Genomic DNA, 26,721 nt, shown 5'->3' on the forward strand with positions numbered 1-26,721 from the left:
CCTCTTATGAGTTATTAATTTCCTTTGTTTATTGTAGGATCCATCGAAAAAGTCGCTGAAAGGCTTCTTGGTCCATACAACGTGGAAGCAGTGGTTGAACCCATCAACATTAAAATATCCGAAGCCATTATGAACTTCCAGGAGACTGGGGCGGAAGTTTCCAAAAAAATTTACCAGATGTGTGGCAAGCCAGCTCTGAACAGACAAAAACGAAGGGCTGAGTACGAAAACTCAGACATAAACAGGAACATGGAGATCTCTCCCGACAATCACAGGCCCCCAAAGAAGAAGCAGAAGAACAATGTTGAGCACGTCGATAATACGCCCACCCTTGAGAAGATCCTGAAGGAAATTAAAACGGTATGTTCACATTCACTGAATTTACTGCGTATTTGCTTTGACTTCCTCTTAAGTTGAATTATGGGAAACTGTCAGTGTTTTTCTAATAAATTTATAAAAGATTTTACATAAACTAACATCTCAGAGCAACATACGGTGATCGACAATAATAATAAACAAAGAATTATTTAATTATAGTCGGCTTTTGGCAACCCTTTGAAGTTTTGCGAAGAAACGTGCTAAATAGCTTATGACAATAAACTAATATTTCAATTAAAATCACATGTTAAGTGAGGGAGACTATTATTTTGGTGATGGACAAGTTCACAGTTTATAATTAGTTTATAATGTTTAGAAAATTCATTAAGCTATTAACGATCACATGTTGTGATTATTTTGTAAACAACCCCAAACAGACACGCCAGACCTGAACGATAATAATAAAAAGTGTAATATATGATTTGTTTGGGTATACTTTGTTTTAGTGTTTTTTGTAGGTGGGGTTAGTGACTTGGAAACTATTTTTATACAAGTATTAGTTGTTTATTTCATTTACTTGTTCTAGAAGTTGCCTTTTGTTGATGTTGATTTTATGAAAATATACAGTAGTGGCGATAAATACATCAGCTTATTAAAATATAAATTTAAATTAGCTTCTTCACAACAACTCAAGAAGCTTAGAGAAATATAGAAGGGAAATTTAATTTAATTTTTTATTTCTTTGCAGAAAATCCACGACACCCAGAAGTACTGGATCAACCTGCCCTATCAGTACTGCAACAACGAGAACGTATCGGTGCAAACCAATTCGTCGGCCCAGTGCTGGGCCGGCACCCTGGACAGCCAAGGACCCAAAGACGCCCAGTCCTCCACCCTCCTCAAAACCCAGATCTACATAATCGACAGCATGAACGACAACCTGAGGAAAGCCTACCACGGCGAGGAAGTGGAGATGATCGACGAAGAGCTGGTGGAGGGCTCCGGCTCCGGAAGCGGCGACGGCTACGACTACGACAGCGAGGACGACCTGCCCTCCGAACCGCAACAGCCCAAGGTGATCGATCCGGTGGTGCTGTCGCCGCCCAGGACGCCGAGCACCACGAGGGAGCCGGAGGTGGTTCGCACGTCTTCGGCCGGCTCGACGAGTCAGATGAGTCTGACTCGTGCTTTGGTGCAGTATGTGTTGCCGATCATGCTGGCATGGTTCGGCGGTGCCATAACTGACTTGCTGTGATAGGCTGATAAATTTCCTTAATTCTTCGCTGATTTAGTGTATATTGAAATTGTGTAAATAAGGACCAGATAGTTGAAGCATTTAATGAACATTTGTGTGATGAGTGTCAATAAATGTGGCCCGGTTGACCATGCCTTTTGTATACGATTTGTAATGATCTAACTGATATGTGACTGACTTTTCGAATGGTGCGTTTAGGTTTTAATGAATTTAAGCAATTTGATCGATCATTATAAGGAATTAGTGCGCCTGGAAAACCGACCTTTTTTCTTGTTAGAACCAACAAGATTGATCTGTGTATATATGTTTTGTAATATTTCTCATGTAATGTGAAGTTTTTTATGTATTTATATTAACAGAAGAAAATATACAAATTAAATATTTTAATGTGTTGTTTTATTTTATATTAACCCTCATTGATAAAAAAAATAAACACCTGTGCATTATGTGAAAAAAATTCTCTCATTTAAAATTATATTGCCTATTTGAGGGGCTATTTATAGTATTTAAGTTACTATCAACGTCTACATAAATTTTGGTATTACTAGTAAGTAGTATTTCTGCCCATCAATTGATCCAAGTGTTCTTCTATGTGATCAAGAAGTACCTCATACCATAATTGAACCATTATCATGATTCATGTTTTTTATACAATTTTAAAGCAAAAAAAAATGAGGGCATAATTGAAATATTGCGTGTTTCGATAGAATATTAATTTACATATAAATATACTTTTAATTAAATAATATGATATTTTAAAATTAAATTTCAAGTACGTGAGTACCACACCACGCAATTATTAAAATAAACGATAAAAAAATCATTACAAAAATAAATTAGAAAAACATATAAATGGTAACAATAATCCTAGACTAGAATTATAATCATTTCTGTAACTACTATTTACATATTTTAATAAAGGTATGAACATTTATAGAGACCTACAATAAAAATCCTGGTTTCTTCTAAAAATGTGAAAGTCCAATTTTGGTTTGCTTATGATCATTTTCTCTGGACCACAGAACAGTGAGGACGTTTTTAGAGATGAATCTATATTTAATTTATAAAAAATGATTGTTCTGCATAAGTTAGGGACTAAACTACACAAAATTGTTGTTGTATTCGTAGAGAAATATGGTGGCGACTCAATTATGAGATGGGGATGCTTCAATTCTTCTGGTGTAGACTCCCAAAGACTAATTTATGTAGAGGGATATAATAAACAACAATTTGCTTCCATATATGGAAGAAATTATCCAAATCCAAAATTGTGACCAAAGCATTGGCCGCCTCAATCTCCAGATATCAACCCTATAGAATAAATGGAGGTTCACATTTAAAATTAAATACAGCAGTTCAAGAAGTTTGGAGAGTTAATGTTAAATTAAATAACATTTAATCATTAAAAATCCCTTTAAAAATTAAATGTCCAGCTCAATTAATGACCACCACTAAATATAATAAAACTAATCAAATAAATATATAAAAAGTAACACAAATTATAATATATTTGTTTCAAATAATAGTAAAACTTCTAGTTTTCCAGTTTCTAGATTATTACAACATATTTTCCACACATTTTTGTAAAAAACTCTTTAAATACCCAGATAAGCAATTAATATAACAATTTAAAATTCAAATTTTCCCATAATCGTTAAATCGCTGCCACATGTAACGCCGATACAATAGGAAAGTGGGGACGTGATAAAAACTGACGCGGTGAAAGTTCCGTCGTGGACAAAAATCTCCAACCTGTTGAACACGTCGATCAGGCATCATAACCTCGACGCTCGGATAGAGGAAACGTCAGCAGTTTGTTTGGATTGTGGGTTGTTGTTGTTGTTGTTTTTTATTATTTTCAATATTTCTAATACACAGTAAGTTTTATCATTTATCATTTAATGACAGTAGTAAAATTTAAACTGATTTGTTGGCATTTTTGATGTTTATTTAATGAAATATGTTGAACCTGTTTTATTAGATAATTATCCAAAGAAATGTGAAAAGGGGAAATATGAATTATCTAATTTATAATTCATTATTTAAATCACATTATGTACCAATAATATTCTACATATTTTAAAAACACATCCTTAAATTCAATTTTATTTATAATTGAGACTTATAAAGGTATAGAATGTTTAAATTAATTTAATAAGCTTGTAATAAGTATATTTCATAAGTTTCCAGTTAAAAATTTGTATAATATTAATTTTAATTTAACTTTTAGATTAATCCATCTGTTAGTAATACACCAATACAAATTGTGGCTTAAATATTTTAAAATATCATTCATTGAAGTACTGTCAGGTTCAACTGGTACTATGACCTAATTTAAAGATCATAGACTTTAATTCTCAAAATTAAACGTCAGTGAATTTATTTCAATTAATTTTACACATAAAACTTATTTATTGTTTCAGAATATCAACATGAAAAAGTTGAAGGGTGGCAAACAGAAGGAAACTGCGAAGGAGAAGAAGCAGCGCAAGAAGGAATTTGCTGAGACTCAAAAACAGATTTATACAATCGCCATTCCTACATTAATTGCTGTGTTTATTTTCATCTTGGCCTATGTTTACATCAAGACCAGGCCCAGATCTTATATTGACTGATTTCTTGTACACATAATATGATATTTTTATATAAATCAAATAAATAATTTTAAGTAATTTGTAATTGTCTTTATTTATCTTATAGAATTAGACGTAAGAGTTTAATTACTTAACTTTCTTGTAGCACACAGTCATATAATTATAAATAATGTATAAAATAATTAATAAAATTTAGCTATTATATAATTATTATATAATAAAGTGCAATTTAATACGTCAAGTACTGTTAAAAAGTCGAATATGGACTAAGTTTTAATATAATTTATTGAATAATTCAAGTCTTGAAGTAAAACAACCAACAACAAAGAGTAGTTATGTAACAATCCTATCTCAACATTAATTATATATTATTTATACTGCTATAAAGTTAAGTCTGGATTTTTAATTAATAATTTAAATATAGTTTATTGAATATTTTAACTGTAGTCTGCAGGAATACCACCAAAAAATAGTTATGTAACAGCTCAAAATATTTTAGTAGATGAGTACACTAAAAAAATTTAGTTAAGAACCTCAAATTTGATTTAAAAAATATTTTAAAAACGTTTTATAACTTTCAAGTAATATTCACAGTTAAAAACTGAATTAAATAATTTTTAAATATGTTTTTTAAGTGTCATAATTTTTAAACCTGTGTCACTTGATTTAAATTGACATCTAAATGTATATTTCAAATTTTGATAGGTGTCATTTAAACGTACAATAGCATAAAAGTGACCAGTACAAATTAAATTAATTTTAATGCCGTCTAAAAACAATTGTTACAAAGTAATATATCCGTTTTAAAGCGTACCCCCAACTAACAATTTCTTATTGTTTTAGAACTTCATGAGGAGGAAAATAAAAAAGAAAGAAACTGCTAAGGAGAAAAGACAACGCAGAAAGGAATGCGAGAACGTCCAAAATCAGGTTTATACCATTGCTATTCCTACTTTGGTCGTTATTTGCATTATGATCGTTGTTTTTATATATATCATGACTAGGCCAAAAAATCAATCAACTAGTTCCTAGTTGTCATTTTTTATGTACCTTCATGATTTTGAATAAAGTTTTACTTTATTATTAATAGCGTTTATTTGGAATAAAAGGCGTATTGTAACAAAAATAAATTTATTAAATTAAAATTGTATATATTAAAACTCATTCTGAAGCATATACTTTGTTTAAATGCAATGTATAAATAAAATTTGTTCATAAATACAATACACATGTATTTAAAGTCGTATCACAAACATTCCAGGGAGTGGCACAGCCAAAGGTTGATAGTATCAAGTTTGTGTTATAGTAAAATAGTCAACAATAAACAAAAACAAAAATAATGTAACAAAATATCACAAAGCTGTGTCTGGATTGGAATAAAGAAAGAATTCGGTCCACGTGGGACAGTACGGCGACACTGGACCACCCCACGACCAACCGTTAGGTATGGCCAAGTGGGTCATACCGTGCCTAATTACGCCGTAATAGCTGGTCAAGTGGTCCTGCATTTTCTTCGAAATCAACGTATTCGACCTGTGATGTAACGTGTCCAGTTTCGAATTCGTGAACGTCGTGTTTGTGCTTAAGGGGAAAACTGTTTTCAAGCCTTCCACTGGGAAGAAATCATCTGTAAAAATTAACATTTTAATTCATACATTAATCAAGTGTGTGATAATTACCTATGGGTTTTTTAACGTTGGAAAAGTCAACGAACAAAACCATCATTTCGTCATCAGTGATAAATTCCCTCAACTTGCTCTTGATCAGATGCACGTCAGCCACCGGATTTAACGTCATGTTAACCAGCTGCAAATCAATAGGACCAACTCTGAACGTCGAAATTAAGACCTCACAATACTCGTTCGTGTCCTTCGGACCCTCATTGAGGGAACTCAACTCAATACTAACTGCTAAAAGGTCACAAACCCAAATCAAATACCGTTATCATGAGTTATTCACTGTGTTACCTCCGTCGGAGTCGTAGATGAACCCCAGTTTGGAATTCTCCACGTCCAGCATGCAGAAGTTCCAATTGTGGTTCCTGTCTTTCCATTCCTTTATCCGTCGCAACCGCGGATTGTTCAGCTCCTCGCAGATCGACCTCAATGCCGTTACGTTCACTACGTCTTGGATTGCGATTATTGATAACCTGCCGGAGCACATTAAACGATTATTTGCGCTGTCTATTGTTAATTGTTGGGGGTTGCGCAGGTCAGATTCATTATGGGCAATTTATTGTCACGTTTTTTATATTTAATGGTTGTGTTTGTGTCTTAAAAGTACATTTACGTCACATATTATCTATATACAAGTGGTGGAATTAAAAATAATTAAAATTTATTTATTATAAATATGATTTTAAAGTGTAGTTTACTGAATTAATCAGTATTTTATAGACATTTATTGGAAAATAAAAGATAAACAGGTGTTTGTGTAGTTTGAGACTATCATATAATTGGAAACTGGACAATAAAAATTGAATCTGGTGAAGTTAATAACATTTTTTCGCTGTCACAGCTATTTTTGTGAGAAATAAACATGCCATATTTATTTTTGAACACAAATAGAGAAGGTTCAAATCACTTTTTAAGAAAATACACCATAAATAGATTAAATTTTACAACATACTTTTATTATTTCTTTTCAGTTTTTAGTAAAAGTATCAATATTATTTTAAATTTTGGTGTTTAAAGGAGTGTTTTTTATCTTATAGGAACACATCTGCAAGTGGCGATAAGATATATATTTTTAAATGAATCAGGTAATAATAGACTTCAATTAAACTTAAATATTTCGCAACATACAATCGAAAAATAGATCAAGATATCAATTAATTCACCCTTCAAAAATTACTTAGTAATGAGGTATATATAACAAAAGATTTACTTAAATTTTCAACAACTTTATAATTCATTATTGCATTTTATTCTCTAAAGGTTATAAATAGAATTTTAATTACGTTAGACCAGCTTGGGATACAGGTTTTTGTTTTGAAAATTTTGTAAGAATAATGAAAGAATAAGAGAGTGTCGGCAATATTGAACAAACAATTGATAAAAAGGTGTCATAAGGTTTAGAGAAAAGAAAAACACAAATGAATGCTTTCTTGAACAAAATAGCAGAAACAGAAGAAAACAAAGAAGAAATTTAGTGTTATTAATGTAATTTAGAGGCCCACAACATAATTCTGGTCCCCACCAGCCTCAGCCAACATACCCGTTCTCCAAGATTGTCCTGCAAACAACCTCCTTGACCCCAAAGTTGGCCGCCTTGTCGTCGGAGAACCCGTGCAGGTTCCAGGTGGCGACCCTAACAGCCGGCTGCCCATCCCTGCCGTACTTGAACACCTCCTCGATGATGGGACGGGGCGAGTAGGCGGACAGCAGCTCGAATATGTCGATGGCCGAAGACATGGACAGACCGTTGGCCATCGGCATGTTAGGCGGGCCGCCGTTCGTCCTGTGGTGGAGGCCGGCGTGTGAGCCCGGCATCGTGTAGCCGTTGGTCAGGATGCTGGGACGCGTCCCTTCGTCCTGGTCGGACGCGTCGTCGCCGTCGACGGTCAGGTAGCGGGCCACGTTGTCCAGACGCACGCGGTCCATCTGCTTCACCTTTATCAGGTCCTCCACCTGGAAGAAATGTCGCTGATTAATTTTACGACGTAAATATTTAATTTGATGTTTCATACGTTCATACGTTTTTAATAATCTTACAGGATTTACACGTTTTAAGCTCATGATTATTTTTTTTTTTAGATATATCAGGTAAATGTCCCTTAATTATTATCTTGATTGTAATATAAATAGCCTCAAACTATTTGTAATACATATTTATTATAATTTTATTCTCACAGCATACAATCAATAATTATCAAAGCTTTTATAAAAGTAAATCGATTTATTGAATAATACTTTGTCGTCTTAAATATTCAGTTGTATTTATTTAAGATATTAGGCAACATTTTAAATAGATTACGTAAATAACTAAATAATGACTAATTGTTATTGTCAAGATATATAAAAATGACACTTAACTAATGATAAATAAAAAACCTGACATAAAAAATAACGAAGATGCATAAAAAACAAGTCATTAAATTTTAATGATCCAATTTAGACGTCACAAACGTAAATAGATCAAAATTAATTAAATAAAAATGATGTCATAGGGTCGATATTCCAAAAACATTAATTTTTAATAACAAATATTACCTACAAGTGAATTTTAATGTGAGTAAAGTTAGTTTTCTTTTATATATTCCTAAAAAAGTCAATGAATTTTGTTATTTTACGTCTGCAATTTATAAATAAAACCAATTCATAGAGATATTTGATAAAAAATAAGTCTCTCAATTAACCAGTACCAACATTAAACCATCTGGTATATACTTAATTATCACTAAATAATCTTATCTAAATTAATTTGATTACAACATTGTGTCACCAACTTGAATTAACACACCTCATTAATTAGATAAATATTAAATCTTATTTAATTTTGATTTATGTTGTATTTTACCATATTTTTCTTTTATGTAGGTAATTTTGTCAGCAAGAATATGTCACAAAATATTATCTAGGGACATAATTATTAAAATTAATATTGATTAAGGTAGGAACACCTGTTAAATTACCATAATCAATCACCGTGGAATCCTGCTTTTACATGTTCATGCTAAAAAGTTATCAAACATATCAAAGAGTACATAAAATCTATAGTAATTAATTATTAAGTAGTATGTTTGCTTATTCCTTGCATGCACATGATCAATATAATTAGGTAACTTCAAGCACACATAAATGTTTATGATGTAACATTACCAAAAACTGAAAAATTCCTTATCATGTCAAGGCCAAAAATTCAATAAAACAATCCTAGAATAAATATAATATGTGACCACAATCTATACAGTAAACCAATCCAATTATGATAAATTTTATACCTTTTTGAATGGTCCTTTCTTCAACCTATAAGCAATTATACTGGCAGCAATTTCTTGTGTAATACCATGAACCCCCTGCAACTCGAACACTGTAGCCTTGTTCACATTGATTGCCTTCAATGACCTGAGTGTGAGTCTGGAGTCGTTGCTTCTCAAACTGTCATAACTTTGTGCTCTCGAGGAATTACAACTGTGGTTTAGTTTAGTAGAGACACAGATTTCTGGTTTAATTTGCTCCAATTTAGTTGCACCAACACCTCGAACCAGGGCCAAATCCTCCACCTTCCTGAACCTGCCTATCTCCTTCCTGTGGTGCACAATGTTGGACGCTATTTCACGACTGATGCCCGGGAGGGTCATGAGTTCTTCTTCGGTTGCCAAGTTTATGTTCAGCAGGTCCAACTTGTTTTCATATTCGATGATGTTGAATGTGTGACTTAGATGCGACTTGTGTATGGATGATTTCCGCAACAGGGAACGCATGGACTTTTTTCTGCCCTTTGGCAAGCTGCTGTTCTGACCCATTGTGAGGCACTGCACCATATAAAATGCTCAACTCACACAACACTATACAATTAACCTTTATTCATCCATTTACAAGGTTATTTAAGGCAGGTGAGTACATTATTGTTAAGTAACGCACTTTGCACTGAGACTGGGACGACAATGTAAGATAGTATGTTTCATTCTGATAAGATTGAGAAGCGACACACTAAAAAATACGGATAGATAATTGGGTATAAGTCACGGAATACGATGATGACACATCTTTACTATTTTAAATTTATGGTTGACCTTTAATGGCACATAAATTTTGAATATTCGTTATTAATTCATACATTTTCTCCACCCTCCTCCGACATTTTGACAAACGTCATATGGAAAGTAAAAATATTGGACGTATGTGGGTGATTGATTTAACCTACAATCATCTAAAAATAAAAGTTTCGTGTTGGAACTCGTGTATTTGAATTATGGATTTGGGACATTAAAGGATGATACTATGTAGATCAAACAAAACTCCATTCATTATTTATTTCATTGGAAATCGAATAAAAAGTTCGGAATAAGAATAGATATACGTCATCCATAGACATATAGTCTGGGCGTTAACATTATGAGTCTGGTTTTGATCTTGGCAACCCGCCACTCAGCGTCGAAACCAGTAACATTGGGTTGGTACTATGTTCGAATTTTCAATGACATTTCTTTGTTTACATTTACCTTCCAAAGTTCCGGAAACAAACAGTTGTATAAAATTTTTCTTTTCGTTTAATTTAAAACATGTTGTCTGAAGATTATAAATGGAATTTTGATTACGTTAGGCTGGCTTGGGATACAGGTTTTTGTTTTGGAAACCGTAAATCGACTAACTTAGAGAAAAGCAAAATTTGTAAGACACAATTGGACCCTTCCAAAGGTCGTCACGAGAGTGTAACAATTTTAGGTTTAGTTGATATTGAAGAGATTATAAAAGAAACAGATATAGCCACAGTAGACAAACACATTTCCACTATATTAAACTATGTTCTTGATAATGAACAGGCTGAATTATTAGATAACAATTTTGTAAAGATGTTTCAAATTAGTCAGTTAGCTGTGGAATATTTGTTATTCTGTAAAAAATATTTGGATAATACTGTAGTTTTATTGAAAAAAGAATTGGGAACTATTAAAGAGGTAAAGACATGAATCTATAAATTTGTTAAAGCACTGTGACTATAAAATGCACCTATCAATCACATTTTTATTCATGTAAGTAGTTATGGTTAAAATATAGTAATTTAACTTAGTAACACACATCAGTTTAAAACACTACTCCTTCATTAAATAATTTTAGGATAATCAGCAGCTAAGAGATCTCAATTTAGATTTAGAAAATCAAATTGGAATGATGACAAACAAATTCAATGAATACATGAAGGCAGAAAACCATAAATGTCCAAAATGTTCTAAAATGTTCACCTCTGAACTTTATCTTAATTCACATTTAAAAAGAAGACACAATTTATGTGATGATAACAGCTCCCAATCTGAAGCTGATAAGCTGCAGTCAGAAATAAAGCAACTAAAAGAAAGAATTAACAATACAGAAAAACTGATACAGGATAAAAATGCCATTGAAGAAAAATCATTACAAAAGGACAAGGAGAAACAAGAAGAGATGAAAATAAAAGAAATTCAAGAAAATTTCGACAGATTCAGAAATCAAGTGGAAAATGAGTTAAAAATTTTACAAATGCAAAAGAGTTTTTATGAGGAAAAGTATGGAAAACTTATTGATGTGGTGTCAGATAGTATAATTCAAAAACAAAATGAAAAGGAACTAACTAAATCAAAAATCGACAGCGACGAGTTTAAGCCCCAGCCACGTCCAAGAAGAAATAGTATGACTCAAACTGAAGCTCAGAAGAATAAAATTCTCACTATGCAGTTGGTTCATCATGAAAATTTGGTGGATTATGTCTCACCTGAAGTTACCCCCCAAAAACACTCTGAAAAGTCAGAAGATGTTAATATAGAAGAAACTATTGATAAGAAAGTGTCTCAAGGGCTTGCAAAAATTGAAGGTCAGATGAATATATTTTTAAATAAACTAAATGAAGTAGAAGAAATTAGAAAGTCAAGAAATTCGGAAATTAAAGGTCCAGTTCAACTTGACAATAAGGGCGATTACATTTCGCCAGAGACGTCAATAAAAAAGCAAAAGAAAGACAAAGAGAACGTCGTCAATATTGAAGAAACGATTGATAAAAAGGTGTCACAAGGTTTGGAGAAAATTGAATTACAAATGAATGCCTTCTTGAGCAAATTGGCAGAAGCAGAAGAAAATAGAAAAATCCAATGTTCTCCTGTTAAAACGGATGTACCTAAAAGGCCACCGTTAAAACCTAGATCTAAATTCACCGTCGGTAGTAAGATGATGGATTATGAAGTAGAAGCAAATGAATGCTTCTCAAAAGAGAAAGACATTCATTCAGAATCAGGGGAAGGTGAAATAAAGGTAACAACTGTCAAACAACCTGTTGAAGAAACCTCCGAATCGGAAACCGAAGAAGAAAGCATCATATCTGAAGAAGAGAAGAAGATTCCTACCAAACCATCAGTTTCTACTTTAGGGCAACATTCAATGACTAGGTATAGCTGATAAAGATATAAATAAGTACAGTAAAACATGTTCATTTTTAATAAATAACACATTTTTTCAAGTCTTTATAGATTAGCTGATACTCCAGATGTGTTAAAAGAATTAGAAGAGGAAGTGAAGAACGTTGTTAACTCCAGATTAAGGGATATTGGAGTCAATCCTGATTGGAAGGGCATTCCCCAAAAATCGTATGAAAGAGCCATGGATATTATTAATCATCAGGCACAATTAACAAAAAAGGTAGCAACTTGTTTTAAATAATCATACATAATTAATTGGTTTTTAGAGTTTTTCAGATTTTACAAAAATAAAAAATAATTTAGAAAAAGAAGTAAACAGAAAAATAAAAGGAAAGTCCATTCCGGGGAAATTAGAAGCAAAATGTAGCCCAATGAAACATCTAACATTCAGCGTCAAGAAAAAGGAAGCAGTTCCAAAGATAAATTTGAAAGAAGTAAAGAGTACTCAAATAGTCATTAAAAATAGAGAAATATATGAAACAGAGAGTGAAAGTGAGTCTGAAGCAAAACCACCTCTTATTGACGCAAGAGAAATGCAGTCCAGGGTGATACGTGAATTACAATTAGTTCTTCCAAAGACGGACGAACGTGAAGAGAATGTAGAACCGAAGGGGGTGCTAAAAAATTATCCTTCAGTAGGCTCTTTAAATAAGAAGAAGGTTCTTTTCGACCTGGAGTCCGAGGCCATGACTGAAAATCTTAGAGAACCAAATTTAAAGCAAATTGAAGAAAGGAGGGAAATAAAGGTGCAGGAAGAGACTGACGACACGGACACGATAGCCAGTTCCGTGTTTGGAGCAGTTGAGGGCAAAGATGATGTGAAGAAGAAAGAAGTAGATAGTGATTTTGATATAAGTGATTTATGATTGTATTAAATTAAAGTACTTCCCCTGTATGTAAAATAAAGCAAAATTATTTTTGACATTGTTGTTTTATTTTATTAAATTAATTTTTATTTATAAAATCTTCTACACAACTGAAACCACCACACACACACACGACAAGTAATTTTTAAAACTGAAAAAACGGCAATGTTCGAGATCTGTCGGTATTTGGAGTTATCTCATTGGCTAGAAGCTTCTCTACCATTTAAAACAATAGCTTGACATTAAAGCGCATGCGCTAATGTAGGAACCAATTAGAAATATTCAATATTTACTTATGAAACATATTGGCGCGAAGAAGCACATTTAAAATAGATTGAAATTAATTAAATACATTATTTATTTACAATAATTTAAAAGTATGTAATTATTAAATAATAAATATATATCTTAGCGATGTGTTTTGCAAAACAGTTTAGTTCTGTTGTTTATATTATCTAATTGAGATATTACCATTATTATTTTTATTTGCTATACACATTAAGGAGTTAAATCATTAACTGATTGGACCATTAATTTTATCTGTAAATAAACAGTTTTAAAAGCCTTAATTGTTTATTAATAACTTAATAACAGTCAATACCAAAACCTTTTACCGATTAATATATTGTCGAAGCAATTAAATAGTTTTTGTGAGAGATTTTGTTTTGAATTAATATGAATATATATATAACGAAAGACATAATTTTAATAGAGTCATTCCCACGAGCAATAAACGGTCCATTAACTCCATTACTTTCGTGACAAACGTTGAAAATATGCGTCTAGTGGAAGTGTGCGTGAATTACACATGCGGCAATTTACATTAACAATAATACTAGTCTAGGAACGTATTTGCTTAGCGCCTGGTCTAGTTGTAGTACAATTAGCCCAACCTACATAAAAACTGAGCCGGACCATCCGAATTGTTCATCCCGTCGTCCAGAGCTATATTCATTGGAACAATCGACTGTCGTTTGAACAATGATATTGATAAAGTAAAGATAAGAGACTTCCTTCTGATAAATATAAATGTCATGTGTGTTTATGTCGGGCAGTGACGTACATAATTTTTGTTGGTGAAGTGGTGCTCGTTGGGCTTTGGATGATGTGCATGTCGATGCTGAGTTGAACTCAGGGGGTTGGTTTTGGTGTGATTTGGTGTTGTAACTGGAGTGGACCACTTTCGTCACGTTGATACGCCCCATCTTTGAAACGTCACTGTGATAAAAGTGCTGTGGAGTGTATTGTTCAACAATATAATAGGTACGTGATCGCAAGTACCATTTTATTTTATTCGGTGCTTCTATTTTTAATTTTTCTCGTGGCGTTAACATGTTTTTTTATTAATATATATTATTAATAAATGGTGAAGTGGACAGAGTACTTTTTCTAGAACTTTTATTGAAGCCCTTATTGAAAATAAATATTTAAATATGCTATACATTTCTTTATCTTATAAATGGGGATTTTACAAATTCAGAAATAGAAAATCATACTTAGTAATATTCATATGAATCAGAATGAAGTCAATTTTGACTCACTTAAGTAATTAATTAAGCATTTTAAACTTATACCAATAATTTTTAAGATTTTAATAATTGTGCTGATTTTTTTTCAATTCTTATATTCTAATTTATAAAATAATCATTTATTAGTTACGAAAATACGTCAATTGTGGTGATTGTATGACAGTTCATAGAATAAATATTTTATTTTGCGGTTACTTATGATAAAATTTAAATGTTTGAATAGATAGATATTTTTAAATGAAAAGTAGAGTAATCAGTAGCAAAGTTTGAATTAATTAAAAGAATTTATATGTATTTCAATGTAATTGTTTAGTAAAATTTGTTGGTTGAACATTGCCGTATGTATTTTAAAATATTGATACCTCATTTCGTTACAACATTTAAACATTTAAGATTAAATTAATATTAATGCGGAGAAACGCACATCAACGTATTTATTGAAGATGCCTTTCCAATCTGTTCAACATTAACCTTCATAGTTCCACAAACGACTAATTTCACCGTCCAAAGACATTGACATGTCCGAGGTAGGCAATGGTACGAGTCCTTAAGGCGATTAAAATTTACCGAGCGTCGTTACGAATCCCATATGGGTCCGTCTCATTTGCTATTCCCGACGTAATTCTCATTCAATTCGAATATTATTATTTTTATGTTCAGTCGAGGCTCCGCCATGTGCATCGGGTGGCTTCCAGTTGAGTAAATGTGGCCGGTTTGTTGGTGGTTGTTGTTAAAATAGTGTGTTGTTGTACGCATGTGCACTGGTTGGTTGGTGAAAGGGTGGAGTTGGTGTTCTGGGGTTAAACTGATTAAAATTCAATGACCATCACTCACTAACTAAAGTGTCAAGGTACTATATTCTTAATATGTATGTTTTGTTGAGTTTATTAGTAATTATCAATATTAATTTGTAACAGAAATTTACACTTCAATTTTATCACTTATTTTATATATTTTTGCTTTGGTGATTTATATACTGTATTACGTATAAAGATAATTCTTATCTCAATATGTAATTTACTTTTTTACCTTTTTAGGTGGGTTACTGTTTGAAATGGCACAAAATTTGAAAATCACTGTGGTGGGTGACGGTATTGTTGGCAAAACCTGCATGTTGGTGGTGTACACAACCGGAAAGTTCCCTGAAGAATATGTCCCAACAATGTAAGCAATTACAAGTATAGTAAAACCTTCGTGTGTTCAAAATTTGTTAGTTATACTATTTACAGTGGTAACCTTGAGCAAATATTTACTTTATAATCAGTTAAAAATTGTGTGAGAGTCTATATAAACTTTAATTTTTCAGATTCGAACATACTGGAAAGGATATTTTGGTCGATAATGTAGCTCATCACGCCACTTTATGGGACACAGCAGGACAGGAGGATTATGAAAGGTTGCGACCTTTATCTTACCCCAACGTAAGTTAAAATTGAGAGAAATAATATACAATAAATTAATTAATTAATTAATGTTTTTCCCTCCAGACACATTGTTTCCTGATTTGTTATTCAGTTGATAAGTCACAAGCATCATATGATAATGTTGCTTTGAAATGGGCTCCGGAAGTGAGGCATTATTTACCAACCTGTCCCATAATTTTAGTAGGTAAGAACACTCTTCTTACTCACATAATCGCCATTTAACATATTAATTGGTGTCAATTTTAGCTACTAAAATAGATTTGAGGGACGACCCGGCGAAAAGCTGTTACTCAACAGAGGACGGCAAAAAGTTGAAGAAAAAAATTAAGGCGTCGAGATACATGGAATGTTCAGCCAAAAATTCAGAAGGTCTAGTTGAAATTTTTGAAGAAGCAGTACGGATATCTCTGACCCATTTAAACCCTACAAACAAAAACAAAATACGTAACTGTCTGATACTCTAAAGAAACCACCAACTCACCCTTTTAAATTTCTTTAGAATTTATTTAACATAATGATAATTACGTATTAAGTTAGTCTTGTTCGTAAATTTAAATATTAAGATGATTGATTCGTTCTGGTCATTTTTAAAACTGTTTTGTCTTTGAATTAGTTACTTAAGCGCTTTACGATATTGTTAAATATGTATCAATATACTTTAATAATTTTAGGCGTGAAATATTTGTTATTTTATAAAACTGTGAAGTCATCAATAAAATTATACTTTTTCAAATAATTTTGAAATTTACTAAATAACCTTTCATTATTATAATTTATGTTGTTTTTAAATATTTCTTTCAGGGGAAACAATAAATATACATTTATTACTGCTAAAATGATAATAGTTTATTATTTCTAATAATTAAAATTTAAACAATTAATTTTTTATAAGATTATTGTAAAGTACAAAGATTCTGATAAGTGATTATCGTTATTTATATCTATATTAGTAAAATATTCGTGTGCATCTAAAATCAATAAAATATTCTATTTCTGTGTAGTCAATTTCATCATTAAATAAATACAGGTAAGTGATATTTATGTGTCTGATTAAATCAGAGATTATTCTATTAATTTACTTATACTTTTTATTGCTTAATTAAATATGCATGAAATTAGCCTCAATTGTTGAATAAATTACCTAAATTATAGTTTTAGAACTGTGTTAAAGGTCGACTTAGTTCCAATTTTAGTAAAAGAATGGATGAAGACGCATTTTTAAACAGTTCCATTGAATTATATTTAGCCAGACAAAATCAACAACTAATGAAAGATGGTAAAAATATTACTAACTACAAAACCAGCGAAACATTAGATTATAAAGAAGTCTCTGGTGAAGAAGAATCATTTCTAGAAAAATCAGTCCAACAATATTTAACCAGACAAAATAATCAGTTATTGGAAAAATATAGAAACACCGTGCACTCAGAAATATCGCAAATAATAAACAAAGAGGAGTGTTCGAACGAGTTAGAAAGTGACATGTTTGAAAAAATTATGGATGGTGACGTCAATGACAAGGAAAATGACGAGGTCTTGGTAAATGAAGTTAAAGAGTCAGCTTCTGATGATCAAAAGTCTTCCGGAAATGAAATGAACCATGAAACTAACATGAATAACAATTTGAGTACAAGAGACGTGGACAACAGCACTGAAACACAAAGTTCTGAACATGAAAACAATTTTGTGGACACAGTTATGGATGAATCGGAGATTAATTGTCCGGAAGATGTCAATCACATTGGTTAGTTAAACTTTTTTTTACAGACACGATTCTGTACTTAATTATTTTATAGACTTTTCTGTAGACACAAAAACTGATTACCAAATTGAAGATGAAAATATAATAAGTGATGAAGCTGAAAGCAACTCCAGTGAATCAAATGAATTCAGTGATGAAGGTAAATTAGTCAGGGTGTCATAATTACTAATAAAACTTAACTTTTTCTTAACAAAGTACGTACTATTTTTATAGATTTATCTACTGACTACGAGGAATATGATGACATATACGAAAATGTTCCTTTACCTAATGATATAACACTTAAAGGTAAATATTTATCTTTACATAATTATGTAAATAAAAAATATATTAAATAAATATTTTTACACATTATATATTGGTAATTTACAGAATCTTCTTCTCAGTGGGACGATTATGAAACTTTTGAAGTTATTAATAATAATAATAATTAGCTTGAACATAAGGAAGATTAATTCCATTGATGTTAGGATGTATTTTATTATTTTATTGAACTGTTAACAAAATAAAAATTTTAATTTTCGTATAACTCATTTGTACTCCTTTTAATATTAATAATAATAATATTTTAGTGTTGACTTCGATTCCGTTTTGGTGAGACTGGTGTTTCTCCAGTTCTGCCTGCTCAGTTTCGTTATCAACACCTTCTGGATAGAGGAGGGGGGTGTTTCCTGAGCTGTTGATTTGTTGTTGATAATCTATATGCCATTCTCCCACTTCTTCCTCTGAGTCATAATAGAGTCCATTGAGCACAAATCAAGGCACACTGCTATTTAAAATAAAGCATTCTCAACTCCTCCAATTTTAGCAAGTTGAATCTTGCTTGTCAGTTCAGTTTGAAATTAAGCTGTATAATAATTTAATGGTCGAAGCATAGATTTTGCTCAATGTTCTCTATATTTATCTCAAACTTAAAGTAACAGTTATTTCTAGTGACATAATTATATATTATTTGTTCAAATGGCAGACAAGTTGAAAATTACAGTTGTAGGTGATGGTACTGTTGGAAAAACGTGCATGTTAGTTGTGTATACAACTGGAATCTTTCCTGAAGAATATATTCCCACTCTGTAAGTATTAAAAAATTGTTTTTGTGCAAATATTTATTGGCTACATTCAATAAAGTTATCCAAAATTGATGAATCACTTCTAGATTTCATAATACTATTCAGAATATAACTGTTGGTGACAAAACATATGAAGCTACACTATGGAACACAGCAGGACAGGAAGAGTATGAGAGACTTCGAGCTTTATCTTATACCAAAGTGAGTTATCACAATATCTTCTGGTATTATTTATTATCGGTCTTAGCCATTGTAGAAAAGAACATTAAACGAAATTAAATTACTATTTACAGACAAGTTGTTTATTGGTCTGTTATTCAGTTGATAAATCTTTACCATCATATAATAATATTCGAAGTAAATGGGCTGCAGAGCTGAGACACTATCTACCAAATTGTCCCCTAATTCTAGTTGGTAAGAAAAAAATGTTGTCCAAGTATCGATAACAACTAAAAAATATGCCCCTTTTAGGTACTAAAATAGATTTAAGAAACGACCCAACGAAGAACTGCTACACGGAGGAAGATGGCAATAATCTGAAGAAAACCATCAAGGCAGCAAAATATATGGAATGTTCTGCCAAAGATTCCTTAGGTCTAAATGAAATTTTTCAAGAAGCAGTACGAAAATCACTATCTGTCGAAGGGCTTGGCAAAAAACGTGAATGCTCAATCCTCTAAAAGTACCTCCAAGATATTTTATTTAATATTTATGAAGTAGATTGTATCGTTTTAATAAAAACAAGTTTCTTTTCTTTGTTATATATTTTTAATAAATCAATACAGATTTCATTTTGGGTTTCAGTTGTATAATAATTTAATGGTTGAAACATAGATAGTAACTACTTTGTTAGTAATCTACTTAAACTATAACTATCTTATCATATCTTACATACCAATAAAGTAACAATAATTATTTTTTTAATTATTTCTATTGACAGAATTATATATTATTTGTTCAAATGGCAAACAAGTTGAAAATTACAGTTGTAGGTGATGGTACCGTTGGAAAAACGTGCATGTTAGTTGTGTATACAACTGGAATCTTTCCTGAAGAATATATTCCAACAATGTAAGTATTAAAAAATTGTTTTAGTGCAAATATTCATTGGCTACACTTAATAAAGTTGTCGAAATTGATGAATCACTTCTAGATTTGAAAATACTATTCACAATATAACTGTTGGTGATAAAACATATGAAGCTACATTGTGGGACACTGCAGGACAGGAAGCATATGAGAGACTTCGAGCATTATCTTATCCCAAAGTGAGTTATCACAATATCTTCTGGTATTATTTATTATCGGTCTTAGCCATTGTAGAAAAGAACATTAAACGAAATTAAATTACTATTTACAGACAAGTTGTTTATTGGTTTGTTATTCAGTTGATAAATCTTTACCATCATATAATAATATTCGTAATAAATGGGCAGCAGAACTGAGGCACCATCTACCAAATTGTCCCCTAATTTTAGTTGGTAAGAAAAAATTGTTGAGGAAGCATCAACAACAATTAAAAAATATCACCAATGATTCTTTTAGGTACTAAAATAGATTTGAGAAATGACCCAACAAAGACCTGCTACACTCAGGAAGATGGCAATAACCTGAAGAAAACCATCAAGGCAGCAAAATATATGGAATGTTCCGCCAAAGATTCCGTAGGTATAAATGAAATCTTTCAAGAAGCAGTACGAAAATCACTGTCTGTCAAAGGGCTTGGCAAGAAACGTGAATGCTCAATCCTCTAAAAGTACCTCCAAGATTTAATTTAATATTTATCATGTAGATTGTATTGCTTTAATAAAAAAAACAAGTTTATTTTCTTTGTTATGTGTTTTTAATAAATTGCTAAAACACAAAATGTACAAAAATATCGTTTATGGTCATAAATTATTATTTTCTTTATAAATCAATTTATCCATGGTGTTTAACATTTGTGAGTTGTCACTATTGTCGGGGCTGTTGTTGGTCAAACATAATGACTCGACATCAGGCAGTAAGGGTGATAATACCATGGAAAATAAGTCTCTTTGATCTTGAACTGCACCTCCACCACCACCATCATCTAAAATAAGATTAATTAGTACCAGAATTATATTGGGCACCAATTTACCATTATTGTTATTTGTATACTGTAAAGAATTAGGGGCAAAGTCCATTTTGTTATACGTTATCTGTATCTGTCCATTATCAGGCTGTTTCTTCTCCCCATTGTCTATGTACAAAATATTAATGTTGCCCTGATTCTCCGGTATAAAATTAATGTTCCCTGTGGCATAATCCACCGACATTATGCACTTCATGTTCTGGCTTTCCGTCTCAGTTGTCACCGGAACAGGTGATGGAACACTGGTTGGTGAAGGAGCCGAGTCCGAAACATCGGCAATCCGTACCACCGACCCCGGAGGATTCATCGGACATTTATGTGACCTCTGACTGACTTTGTAGCGGAAGCTTTTGTCGCAGGCCGTACATTTGTAGGGCATCACGCCCGTGTGGATCCTTCTGTGCACTAAATAGCTAACCCTCTGCCGAAATCTTTTACCTACATCACCAAGTTACAAATAAAGTTATATAAAATTACGTGGTAGTGTTACCGCAGGTTTCGCAGCCAAAAGGTCTCTCCCCAGAGTGTATTCTCTGGTGGTTTTGGAGTGTGGACAGTTCCTTGAAGGCGCGTCCGCATTCGCTGCAAACGTAAGGTTTCTCTGAGGAGTGGTACAGCATGTGTTTGTGGTAGGACTGCTGAAATGTGAAGGATTTGCTACACTGGGAGCAGGAGTATGGCATTTCACCTAAGTCAAAATAACAGAAGTGACATTAACATTGATATTTTAATAATAATAAGTTTTACCTGTGTGTAATCTTTTGTGTTTCTTCAAAAAGTACTTGGTGGTGAACATCTTAGAACAAACGTCACACTCCCACTGTTTATTATCCTGCTGCTTTTGCTTTGGCGACGCTTTAGCAACAGTCTCGTCCACACTCACATCACTGGCCTTGTTAGACTTCTTCCTTCCACCGTTTTGGCCCCCGTTGGAGTCGTGTGAGTACCCATAGTGAGCCACCCTGAGGTGCACCATCAGGCTGCCCCTCATCTTGAACTTCTTACTGCACAGGTGGCAGTGGTAACTGTACAAACCCGTCTTTTTGTCCGGTGTGGTTTGATGGAGGAGGTTCTGATGCATCTCCAGGATGTTCTGGTCCGTGAAACAGAACCCACAAATGTCGCACCGCAAGTTCTTCTCCTGGCTTTTGCCTTTCCCCGACTCGGCACGTTCATTTTCAACTATCTGCGTCGTACCGGATATGCTGTCGATGCTCTGGTCGATTTCCTTCCGCACACTGTCCTCCTGCACCTCCTCTTCGACCGCGCTCACCTTCACGTGGCTTATGTGGCTGAACAGATGGATGGTGAGCTTGTCCAAGCCCAGCAACACTTCACTGCACACCGGACACGACAAATGCGAAGTTGCGACACTAACTAGCGTCGATCTAAGTGAGTCGACACCCTCGAAATGCGGTTTCAGACACAGGGGACACGACAGCAATTTTATCTCCATGTTTGCGGGACATTAATCGAGAAACTGGAATAGGAGCGGGATGATGTAAATGTGGCGTGCCAAATTGTCTGCCGCCGTGGGACCGCTAAATATTTACAAAAATTTACGGTTCTATTTTTAAATTGGTGGTTTACATGTTTGAATCTCAGTCGCTCGGACTAATATTAGAATTGGAAGTCGGACACACGTATATTTAGACAGATACGGGGGGAAATCGGTCTCACCGTAGGATTTTAATCGAGTTAGAGCAAACGTATTAAAGAAATTATAAAAAATTTTAGGTAAAATATTGTATTCAATGTTTTTATGAGGACTTTGTTTGAAACATACTATATATTTATATTTATAAGCATTTTTAAGGAAGAAACATGGAAAACTATTAGTAAGAGGCTCATTTATAGTTTACTCAAGAAAGACCCTCAAGAAGTAGTTTTGTACTCCATTCTATATAACATTTTTGTTGGAAATATGCTCATACTGTTTGTAATAAACTGTAACCTTTCCTTAATGGTTATGGTACATCAGCTGGAAGATAAAAAATAACTCAATAATCTTCTAGAAGCTGTGATTGAGTATTCTTAATGAAGCAGAATAATCCAATTAAGCTAAAAGTGTCTTTCTTAGTAGTACCTGTGTCCAAACTTATTTAGCTTCAACAAATACAATATGTAAGAGCTAATACAAACAACGTTAGCAGTAGGAACAACTTTTCCAGTCTCTTTGATAAGTTTAGAATCAACAAACATCCAAAAATCAGCTGGCAAAAAATTGGAAGAACGTTTTGCTTTGTTGGTAGCTCTATCTCAAGGGTTTTTAATACTTTATTAGAAATAAATAAATACTGAAGATCATTACTATGATATGATTTCAAATAGTAGTCTGAGAAAGAGAAGCACCGTCCCCCCAAGAACCTTCTCTAGGTCTGGAGAATCAAGAAAGAATTGAAGAATGTTGTACTACACATTTTTACACACTTTACTGCTTTACACTGTATTCTTAGTATACTTTTTTATACCTTTATGTCTATCCTTCTCCTATTTATGTTCTCCTTGAATGTTTACGTCATCATTTAGAAGTATTGCACCCAACACATTATGGTGCAAGGTAAAAATTGACTCAATAATCTTCCAGAAGCTTTGGTTGAGTATTCTTAATGAAGCAGAGTAATCCAATCAAGCTAAAAGTATCTTCCTTGGTAGTACATGACTCCAAACTTATTTAGCTTCAACAAATAGAGTATAAGAGCTAAGACAAAGAACGTTATCAGGAAATTATGTAGGAACAACTTTTCCAGTTTCTTTGATAAGCTGAGAGTCAACAAACATCTAAGTTTCACTTTCCTAAAGTTAGAAGAACGTTCTGCTGTTCTTTTAATACTTTATCAGGAATAAAGCAATAAAATACTTCAGTAAAGCTGAAGATCATTACAATAATCTGATTTCAAACAGTTGTCTGCCCAAGAAACTTCTCTAGGTCTGGAAAATCAAGAAAGAATTGAAGAATGTTGTGTACCAAGGTACTATTAAGGCATTCATAATTGTAAAATGCATTTCCAGATTGTGATTTGAGTTCAACGCTTATCTTTTTATAGTTAAAAGATAAGCTATCTTAATATTTATTCATGTTACGAAAGTGTTACTCATTTTAACTGAATCCCACACTAGGTGATGGCTGCTCTTTATTATTATCAATCAACATGTTTCATTTAGATGTCGATAACCATGAAAAAAATGATAAAATCGTTAAGTATCAGGTATGTTTTAATATTAATATTCATATTCTTAATCTAATAATCAAAGTGACTGATTAGTAAACAAAATTTCTGATTAACAATAAAAGTAAATTGGTTTGTCTTATTTAATATTATTTAATATTTTACAGGTCGTTGACTTATGAAATACAAAATTGGTAATTAAGTAAGTTCAAATTTTGATTCACAATAACAAAAAAATATATTTTAGGAAGAGCACAAATAAACTGGATAATGAAACGAAAGAAGAGAGTTCTAGTAGGTAAGAGACAATTATTAAAAATACAGATTATTTAACGAAAGTAATAGATTTTATGATTTTAGTGAACATAATTATGATTTATCTAAAGATGACGATAAAAATATGACGTATGTTAGAACAAAAATAATAATAATTTTGTACTCAAAATGTATATTTTCAGAATTGAAGAGTATATAAAGGATGAAAGGAAAATCTTAAGTGAATTAAACTATTTAAAGGTGTGAATGGTCTCAGTTTGTAAATGAAATTAATGTAGTAATTTATATTTAGTCACACCATATAAACATCCATATCATTTCTCATTAATTGCCATTAATAGTTCCTGTTATTCATGTTTTATTCAAGCCACAATTTCGTCATCTTTTTCAGGAAATGCTGAGCACCAGTGAAACTGACAAACTTGACTTATTTGAGACTGTGACCCAATTAGTGGAATATTTAGAAAATACTTTCAATCCAGACCTTCAGAAGTCGAAAACTGCTGAAGATGTTATAGACTGTTTTCTAAGAAACGTAAGTCACTACTTACAACAATTTTTAACTTATTTATAATTAAATATTTTTAGAAAAATTACTTTAGTTACTACAAAAGACTTTGTTCACATGTGTACCACATAAAAAATTATATGCAGGAGGAGTTACAAAAGGTAGACTTTATAATAGAACTTTATAATTATATTTAAGGCTGATTTTTAGACTTTGCCCAAAGCAAATTTTGATATTATAAGTAACCATTTGACAAATATATTAATTTTCCTGGGACGACTCAAAGATACAGTCCCAGAAAGAGGAAATGATGTGTCCAATATCATGAATATTGTTTATCAATTAACAAATATAAAGATTGAATTTAAAATTAGGGATACAATAAAGCACATAGTTGAAGAACAAAAAGTACAAGTAGGGAAATGTAGTGACTTTATATCTGTAAGTACACATTTTATATCACAATAAGTCATGTACATAAAAATGAATTGATACTATATTTTGTAATTAGAAAGTTTTACCAATTCTAGACTCAGAAATAAAGTTTGAGAAGCACAAAAAGCATATAATAGCCAAACTGCCAGAAATTTTCAAAGCAGAACTATTATTAGAAGATCAAATCAAACAATGCACCAAAGATTATGATTACAATGAATTGGCCCGACTATTTTTTAATAATGTAAGTGGTTTTTGTTTTTAAAGAATAACAAATCTAATTGCAGTGATTGCAGGAAGAGCTGCGAGTCCTGTATGAGGAAAACGCCAAGTTGAACAGGTGCAGAATTTCCAGACTGGCCTTTTGCCAAGATTTCAAGGTAATAACCTACTTAATTTTTTTAATAAATTTGCTTTATTGGAGACTGTAGTTAGATGATGGAGTGTTCTTTCTAATAACCAGACACTTGCTGGCTTTAAAAAAGCACTTTACAACCCTGGTGTCTTTGTGTCAAGAGTACAAGGCGGACTCTGAGAGCTGTGAACGAGCTTTGGATTATTTCCACAAATCTCTGGAAAAGCAAGACTACATTTTATCAACGGGGAACATTGTAGGAGTGGTACGTATGGTAATTCCAATGCAAATCCACAAATAACAATAATTTACTGAGTTCAGAACGTAGATACCTTGGGAGAAATTCTGCTGAGGGACAAGTTCTTAGCCAAAACTGAAAGGGGCACCTTTAACGCAGTGATATTCTTATTTAAGAAGCACGTGGTGTTCACCAGAGAAGCCATAGTGGGCTCACTATCGACCTACAACTGTTTCGCCAGCCTTCCAATCGACAAGCTTCAATTTCAAACTGAGGACGAGTTTCAGTTGGTGTTTTATGTCACAAATATGCAAAAAGAAATACTCATTGCCCACACCGAAGTGGATCATGGAAGCATCCAACAGTGGAGGGACACTCTGCAGGGATTAATACTGGAGAAAATCCAGGAGTTAAAAGAAGCTGCCACCAAGCAGTACTCATTGTATGAGATATTGAACAGTGGTTTGGCGCCAAATAAGTGATTCCGTTTTTTAGTTAATGTTTATTTTGTGTATTTATAAATATATTATATTTTTCATCAGTGAGTTTGTTCTTATAACCATAGATACAATACATTTTGTAATATATTGTTTGCCAGCTCCATTTGTTGTCATTTCAGATAAGATTAGACTGCAAAAACTGAGATAAAATAAATATATGTATTTATATTTAATGTAGAAAATTGTTCCTGTAGTTACAAA

At 32.4% G+C, this 26,721-nt stretch overlaps 8 protein-coding genes and 1 long non-coding RNA gene across 14 annotated transcripts in view; 7 read left to right on the top strand and 2 right to left on the bottom strand.

Moving 5' to 3' along the window:
* LOC109598372 (glypican-6) overlaps positions 1–1,960 on the top strand; it is a 25,982-nt gene extending 24,022 nt beyond the window's left edge. The window contains exons 4-5 of the mRNA XM_020014265.2: positions 38–360; positions 1,067–1,960. Coding sequence (XP_019869824.1) covers positions 38–360; positions 1,067–1,573 — 830 coding nt within the window. The 3' untranslated portion in view covers positions 1,574–1,960. The remainder of the gene's footprint in view (positions 1–37; positions 361–1,066) is intronic.
* A 1,286-nt stretch (positions 1,961–3,246) lies between these two features.
* LOC109598319 (single-pass membrane and coiled-coil domain-containing protein 4) lies at positions 3,247–4,245 on the top strand. Of its 2 annotated transcripts, none has more exons than XM_049966270.1 (2): positions 3,247–3,398; positions 3,997–4,245. In XM_049966270.1, exon 2 carries the CDS (start codon positions 4,006–4,008, stop codon positions 4,186–4,188), a length of 183 nt encoding a protein of 60 aa, XP_049822227.1. In that variant the 5' UTR covers positions 3,247–3,398; positions 3,997–4,005; the 3' UTR covers positions 4,189–4,245. The 2 variants fall into 2 exon arrangements, with proteins under 2 accessions (XP_049822227.1, XP_049822226.1); XM_049966269.1 differs by having other exon boundaries at positions 3,291–3,450.
* Positions 4,246–4,815: 570 nt separating this feature from the next.
* Positions 4,816–5,254, top strand: LOC126265246 (uncharacterized). Its single transcript, XR_007547784.1, has 2 exons — positions 4,816–4,956; positions 5,011–5,254. It is a non-coding gene; the product is annotated as an uncharacterized LOC126265246 (long non-coding RNA).
* A 27-nt stretch (positions 5,255–5,281) lies between these two features.
* On the bottom strand, positions 5,282–9,982 carry LOC109598336 (endonuclease/exonuclease/phosphatase family domain-containing protein 1-like). 3 transcript variants are annotated; one of them, XM_049965891.1, is made up of 6 exons: positions 9,884–9,982; positions 9,110–9,821; positions 7,384–7,796; positions 6,135–6,316; positions 5,847–6,077; positions 5,282–5,794 (listed from the first exon to the last, which is right to left on the bottom strand). In XM_049965891.1, exons 2-6 carry the CDS (start codon positions 9,650–9,652, stop codon positions 5,520–5,522), a joined length of 1,644 nt encoding a protein of 547 aa, XP_049821848.1. In that variant the 5' UTR covers positions 9,653–9,821; positions 9,884–9,982; the 3' UTR covers positions 5,282–5,519. The 3 variants fall into 3 exon arrangements, with proteins under 3 accessions (XP_049821848.1, XP_049821849.1, XP_019869783.2); XM_049965892.1 differs by having other exon boundaries at positions 5,847–6,074; positions 9,110–9,938; XM_020014224.2 differs by having other exon boundaries at positions 9,110–9,936.
* Positions 9,983–10,107: 125 nt separating this feature from the next.
* On the top strand, positions 10,108–13,199 carry LOC109598339 (cilium assembly protein DZIP1L). Of its 3 annotated transcripts, XM_020014228.2 has the most exons (5): positions 10,108–10,502; positions 10,557–10,789; positions 10,950–12,247; positions 12,320–12,497; positions 12,544–13,199. In XM_020014228.2, exons 1-5 carry the CDS (start codon positions 10,394–10,396, stop codon positions 13,141–13,143), a joined length of 2,418 nt encoding a protein of 805 aa, XP_019869787.2. In that variant the 5' UTR covers positions 10,108–10,393; the 3' UTR covers positions 13,144–13,199. The 3 variants fall into 3 exon arrangements, with proteins under 3 accessions (XP_019869787.2, XP_019869786.2, XP_019869788.2); XM_020014227.2 differs by having other exon boundaries at positions 10,108–10,789; XM_020014229.2 differs by lacking the exon at positions 10,108–10,502 and having other exon boundaries at positions 10,730–10,864.
* A 573-nt stretch (positions 13,200–13,772) lies between these two features.
* LOC109598340 (ras and EF-hand domain-containing protein homolog) lies at positions 13,773–19,642 on the top strand. Its single transcript, XM_049966305.1, has 13 exons — positions 13,773–14,406; positions 15,710–15,836; positions 15,979–16,093; positions 16,160–16,280; positions 16,343–16,557; positions 17,098–17,123; positions 17,290–17,840; positions 17,893–17,997; positions 18,072–18,146; positions 18,850–18,928; positions 19,012–19,126; positions 19,219–19,339; positions 19,397–19,642. Exons 2-13 carry the CDS (start codon positions 15,727–15,729, stop codon positions 19,603–19,605), a joined length of 1,842 nt encoding a protein of 613 aa, XP_049822262.1. The 5' UTR covers positions 13,773–14,406; positions 15,710–15,726; the 3' UTR covers positions 19,606–19,642.
* A 228-nt stretch (positions 19,643–19,870) lies between these two features.
* On the top strand, positions 19,871–20,686 carry LOC109598321 (ras-like GTP-binding protein RhoL). The gene is made up of 4 exons (XM_020014204.2): positions 19,871–19,996; positions 20,079–20,193; positions 20,286–20,406; positions 20,471–20,686. Exons 1-4 carry the CDS (start codon positions 19,887–19,889, stop codon positions 20,677–20,679), a joined length of 555 nt encoding a protein of 184 aa, XP_019869763.2. The 5' UTR covers positions 19,871–19,886; the 3' UTR covers positions 20,680–20,686.
* A 65-nt stretch (positions 20,687–20,751) lies between these two features.
* Positions 20,752–22,583, bottom strand: LOC109598322 (zinc finger protein 271). The gene is made up of 4 exons (XM_049965894.1): positions 21,786–22,583; positions 21,529–21,726; positions 21,045–21,476; positions 20,752–20,996 (listed from the first exon to the last, which is right to left on the bottom strand). The coding sequence occupies exons 1-4, from the start codon at positions 22,492–22,494 to the stop codon at positions 20,815–20,817; spliced, it is 1,521 nt and encodes a 506-aa protein (XP_049821851.1). The 5' UTR covers positions 22,495–22,583; the 3' UTR covers positions 20,752–20,814.
* Positions 22,584–24,146: 1,563 nt separating this feature from the next.
* On the top strand, positions 24,147–26,621 carry LOC109598323 (uncharacterized). Its single transcript, XM_049965893.1, has 12 exons — positions 24,147–24,247; positions 24,376–24,402; positions 24,456–24,506; positions 24,554–24,613; positions 24,667–24,724; positions 24,876–25,019; positions 25,073–25,153; positions 25,203–25,433; positions 25,504–25,671; positions 25,724–25,807; positions 25,859–26,047; positions 26,104–26,621. The coding sequence occupies exons 1-12, from the start codon at positions 24,204–24,206 to the stop codon at positions 26,500–26,502; spliced, it is 1,536 nt and encodes a 511-aa protein (XP_049821850.1). The 5' UTR covers positions 24,147–24,203; the 3' UTR covers positions 26,503–26,621.
* The last annotated feature ends 100 nt before the right edge of the window (positions 26,622–26,721 follow it).

The sequence above is a fragment of the Aethina tumida genome, chromosome 4 (assembly GCF_024364675.1).
Source record: "Aethina tumida isolate Nest 87 chromosome 4, icAetTumi1.1, whole genome shotgun sequence".
Lineage (NCBI taxonomy): Eukaryota > Metazoa > Arthropoda > Insecta > Coleoptera > Nitidulidae > Aethina > Aethina tumida.

Excerpts from the sequence above, each read along its gene's own strand:
- LOC109598339 (XM_020014227.2), top strand. The coding sequence starts at position 10,394 with ATGTTGTCTGAAGATTATAAATGGAATTTTGATTACGTTAGGCTGGCT. Across the intron at positions 10,790-10,949 it reads AATTGGGAACTATTAAAGAG|GATAATCAGCAGCTAAGAGA; the intron begins GTAAAGACATGA and ends AAATAATTTTAG. Across the intron at positions 12,498-12,543 it reads AGGCACAATTAACAAAAAAG|AGTTTTTCAGATTTTACAAA; the intron begins GTAGCAACTTGT and ends ATTGGTTTTTAG.
- LOC109598336 (XM_049965891.1), bottom strand. The coding sequence starts at position 9,652 with ATGGTGCAGTGCCTCACAATGGGTCAGAACAGCAGCTTGCCAAAGGGC. Across the intron at positions 6,317-7,383 it reads AGGACAATCTTGGAGAACGG|GTTATCAATAATCGCAATCC; the intron begins GTATGTTGGCTG and ends GTGCTCCGGCAG. Across the intron at positions 5,795-5,846 it reads CAACGTTAAAAAACCCATAG|ATGATTTCTTCCCAGTGGAA; the intron begins GTAATTATCACA and ends TAATTTTTACAG.
- LOC109598319 (XM_049966270.1), top strand. The coding sequence starts at position 4,006 with ATGAAAAAGTTGAAGGGTGGCAAACAGAAGGAAACTGCGAAGGAGAAG.
- LOC109598321 (XM_020014204.2), top strand. The coding sequence starts at position 19,887 with ATGGCAAACAAGTTGAAAATTACAGTTGTAGGTGATGGTACCGTTGGA. Across the intron at positions 19,997-20,078 it reads GAAGAATATATTCCAACAAT|ATTTGAAAATACTATTCACA; the intron begins GTAAGTATTAAA and ends AATCACTTCTAG. Across the intron at positions 20,194-20,285 it reads GAGCATTATCTTATCCCAAA|ACAAGTTGTTTATTGGTTTG; the intron begins GTGAGTTATCAC and ends TACTATTTACAG.
- LOC109598323 (XM_049965893.1), top strand. The coding sequence starts at position 24,204 with ATGTCGATAACCATGAAAAAAATGATAAAATCGTTAAGTATCAG. Across the intron at positions 24,248-24,375 it reads ATAAAATCGTTAAGTATCAG|GTCGTTGACTTATGAAATAC; the intron begins GTATGTTTTAAT and ends AATATTTTACAG. Across the intron at positions 24,725-24,875 it reads GTGAATTAAACTATTTAAAG|GAAATGCTGAGCACCAGTGA; the intron begins GTGTGAATGGTC and ends CATCTTTTTCAG.
- LOC109598322 (XM_049965894.1), bottom strand. The coding sequence starts at position 22,494 with ATGGAGATAAAATTGCTGTCGTGTCCCCTGTGTCTGAAACCGCATTTC. Across the intron at positions 21,727-21,785 it reads ACACAAAAGATTACACACAG|GTGAAATGCCATACTCCTGC; the intron begins GTAAAACTTATT and ends ATTTTGACTTAG. Across the intron at positions 21,477-21,528 it reads TTTTGGCTGCGAAACCTGCG|GTAAAAGATTTCGGCAGAGG; the intron begins GTAACACTACCA and ends TTGGTGATGTAG.
- LOC109598340 (XM_049966305.1), top strand. The coding sequence starts at position 15,727 with ATGGCACAAAATTTGAAAATCACTGTGGTGGGTGACGGTATTGTTGGC. Across the intron at positions 15,837-15,978 it reads GAAGAATATGTCCCAACAAT|ATTCGAACATACTGGAAAGG; the intron begins GTAAGCAATTAC and ends TTAATTTTTCAG. Across the intron at positions 17,841-17,892 it reads GGAAGATGTCAATCACATTG|ACTTTTCTGTAGACACAAAA; the intron begins GTTAGTTAAACT and ends ATTATTTTATAG.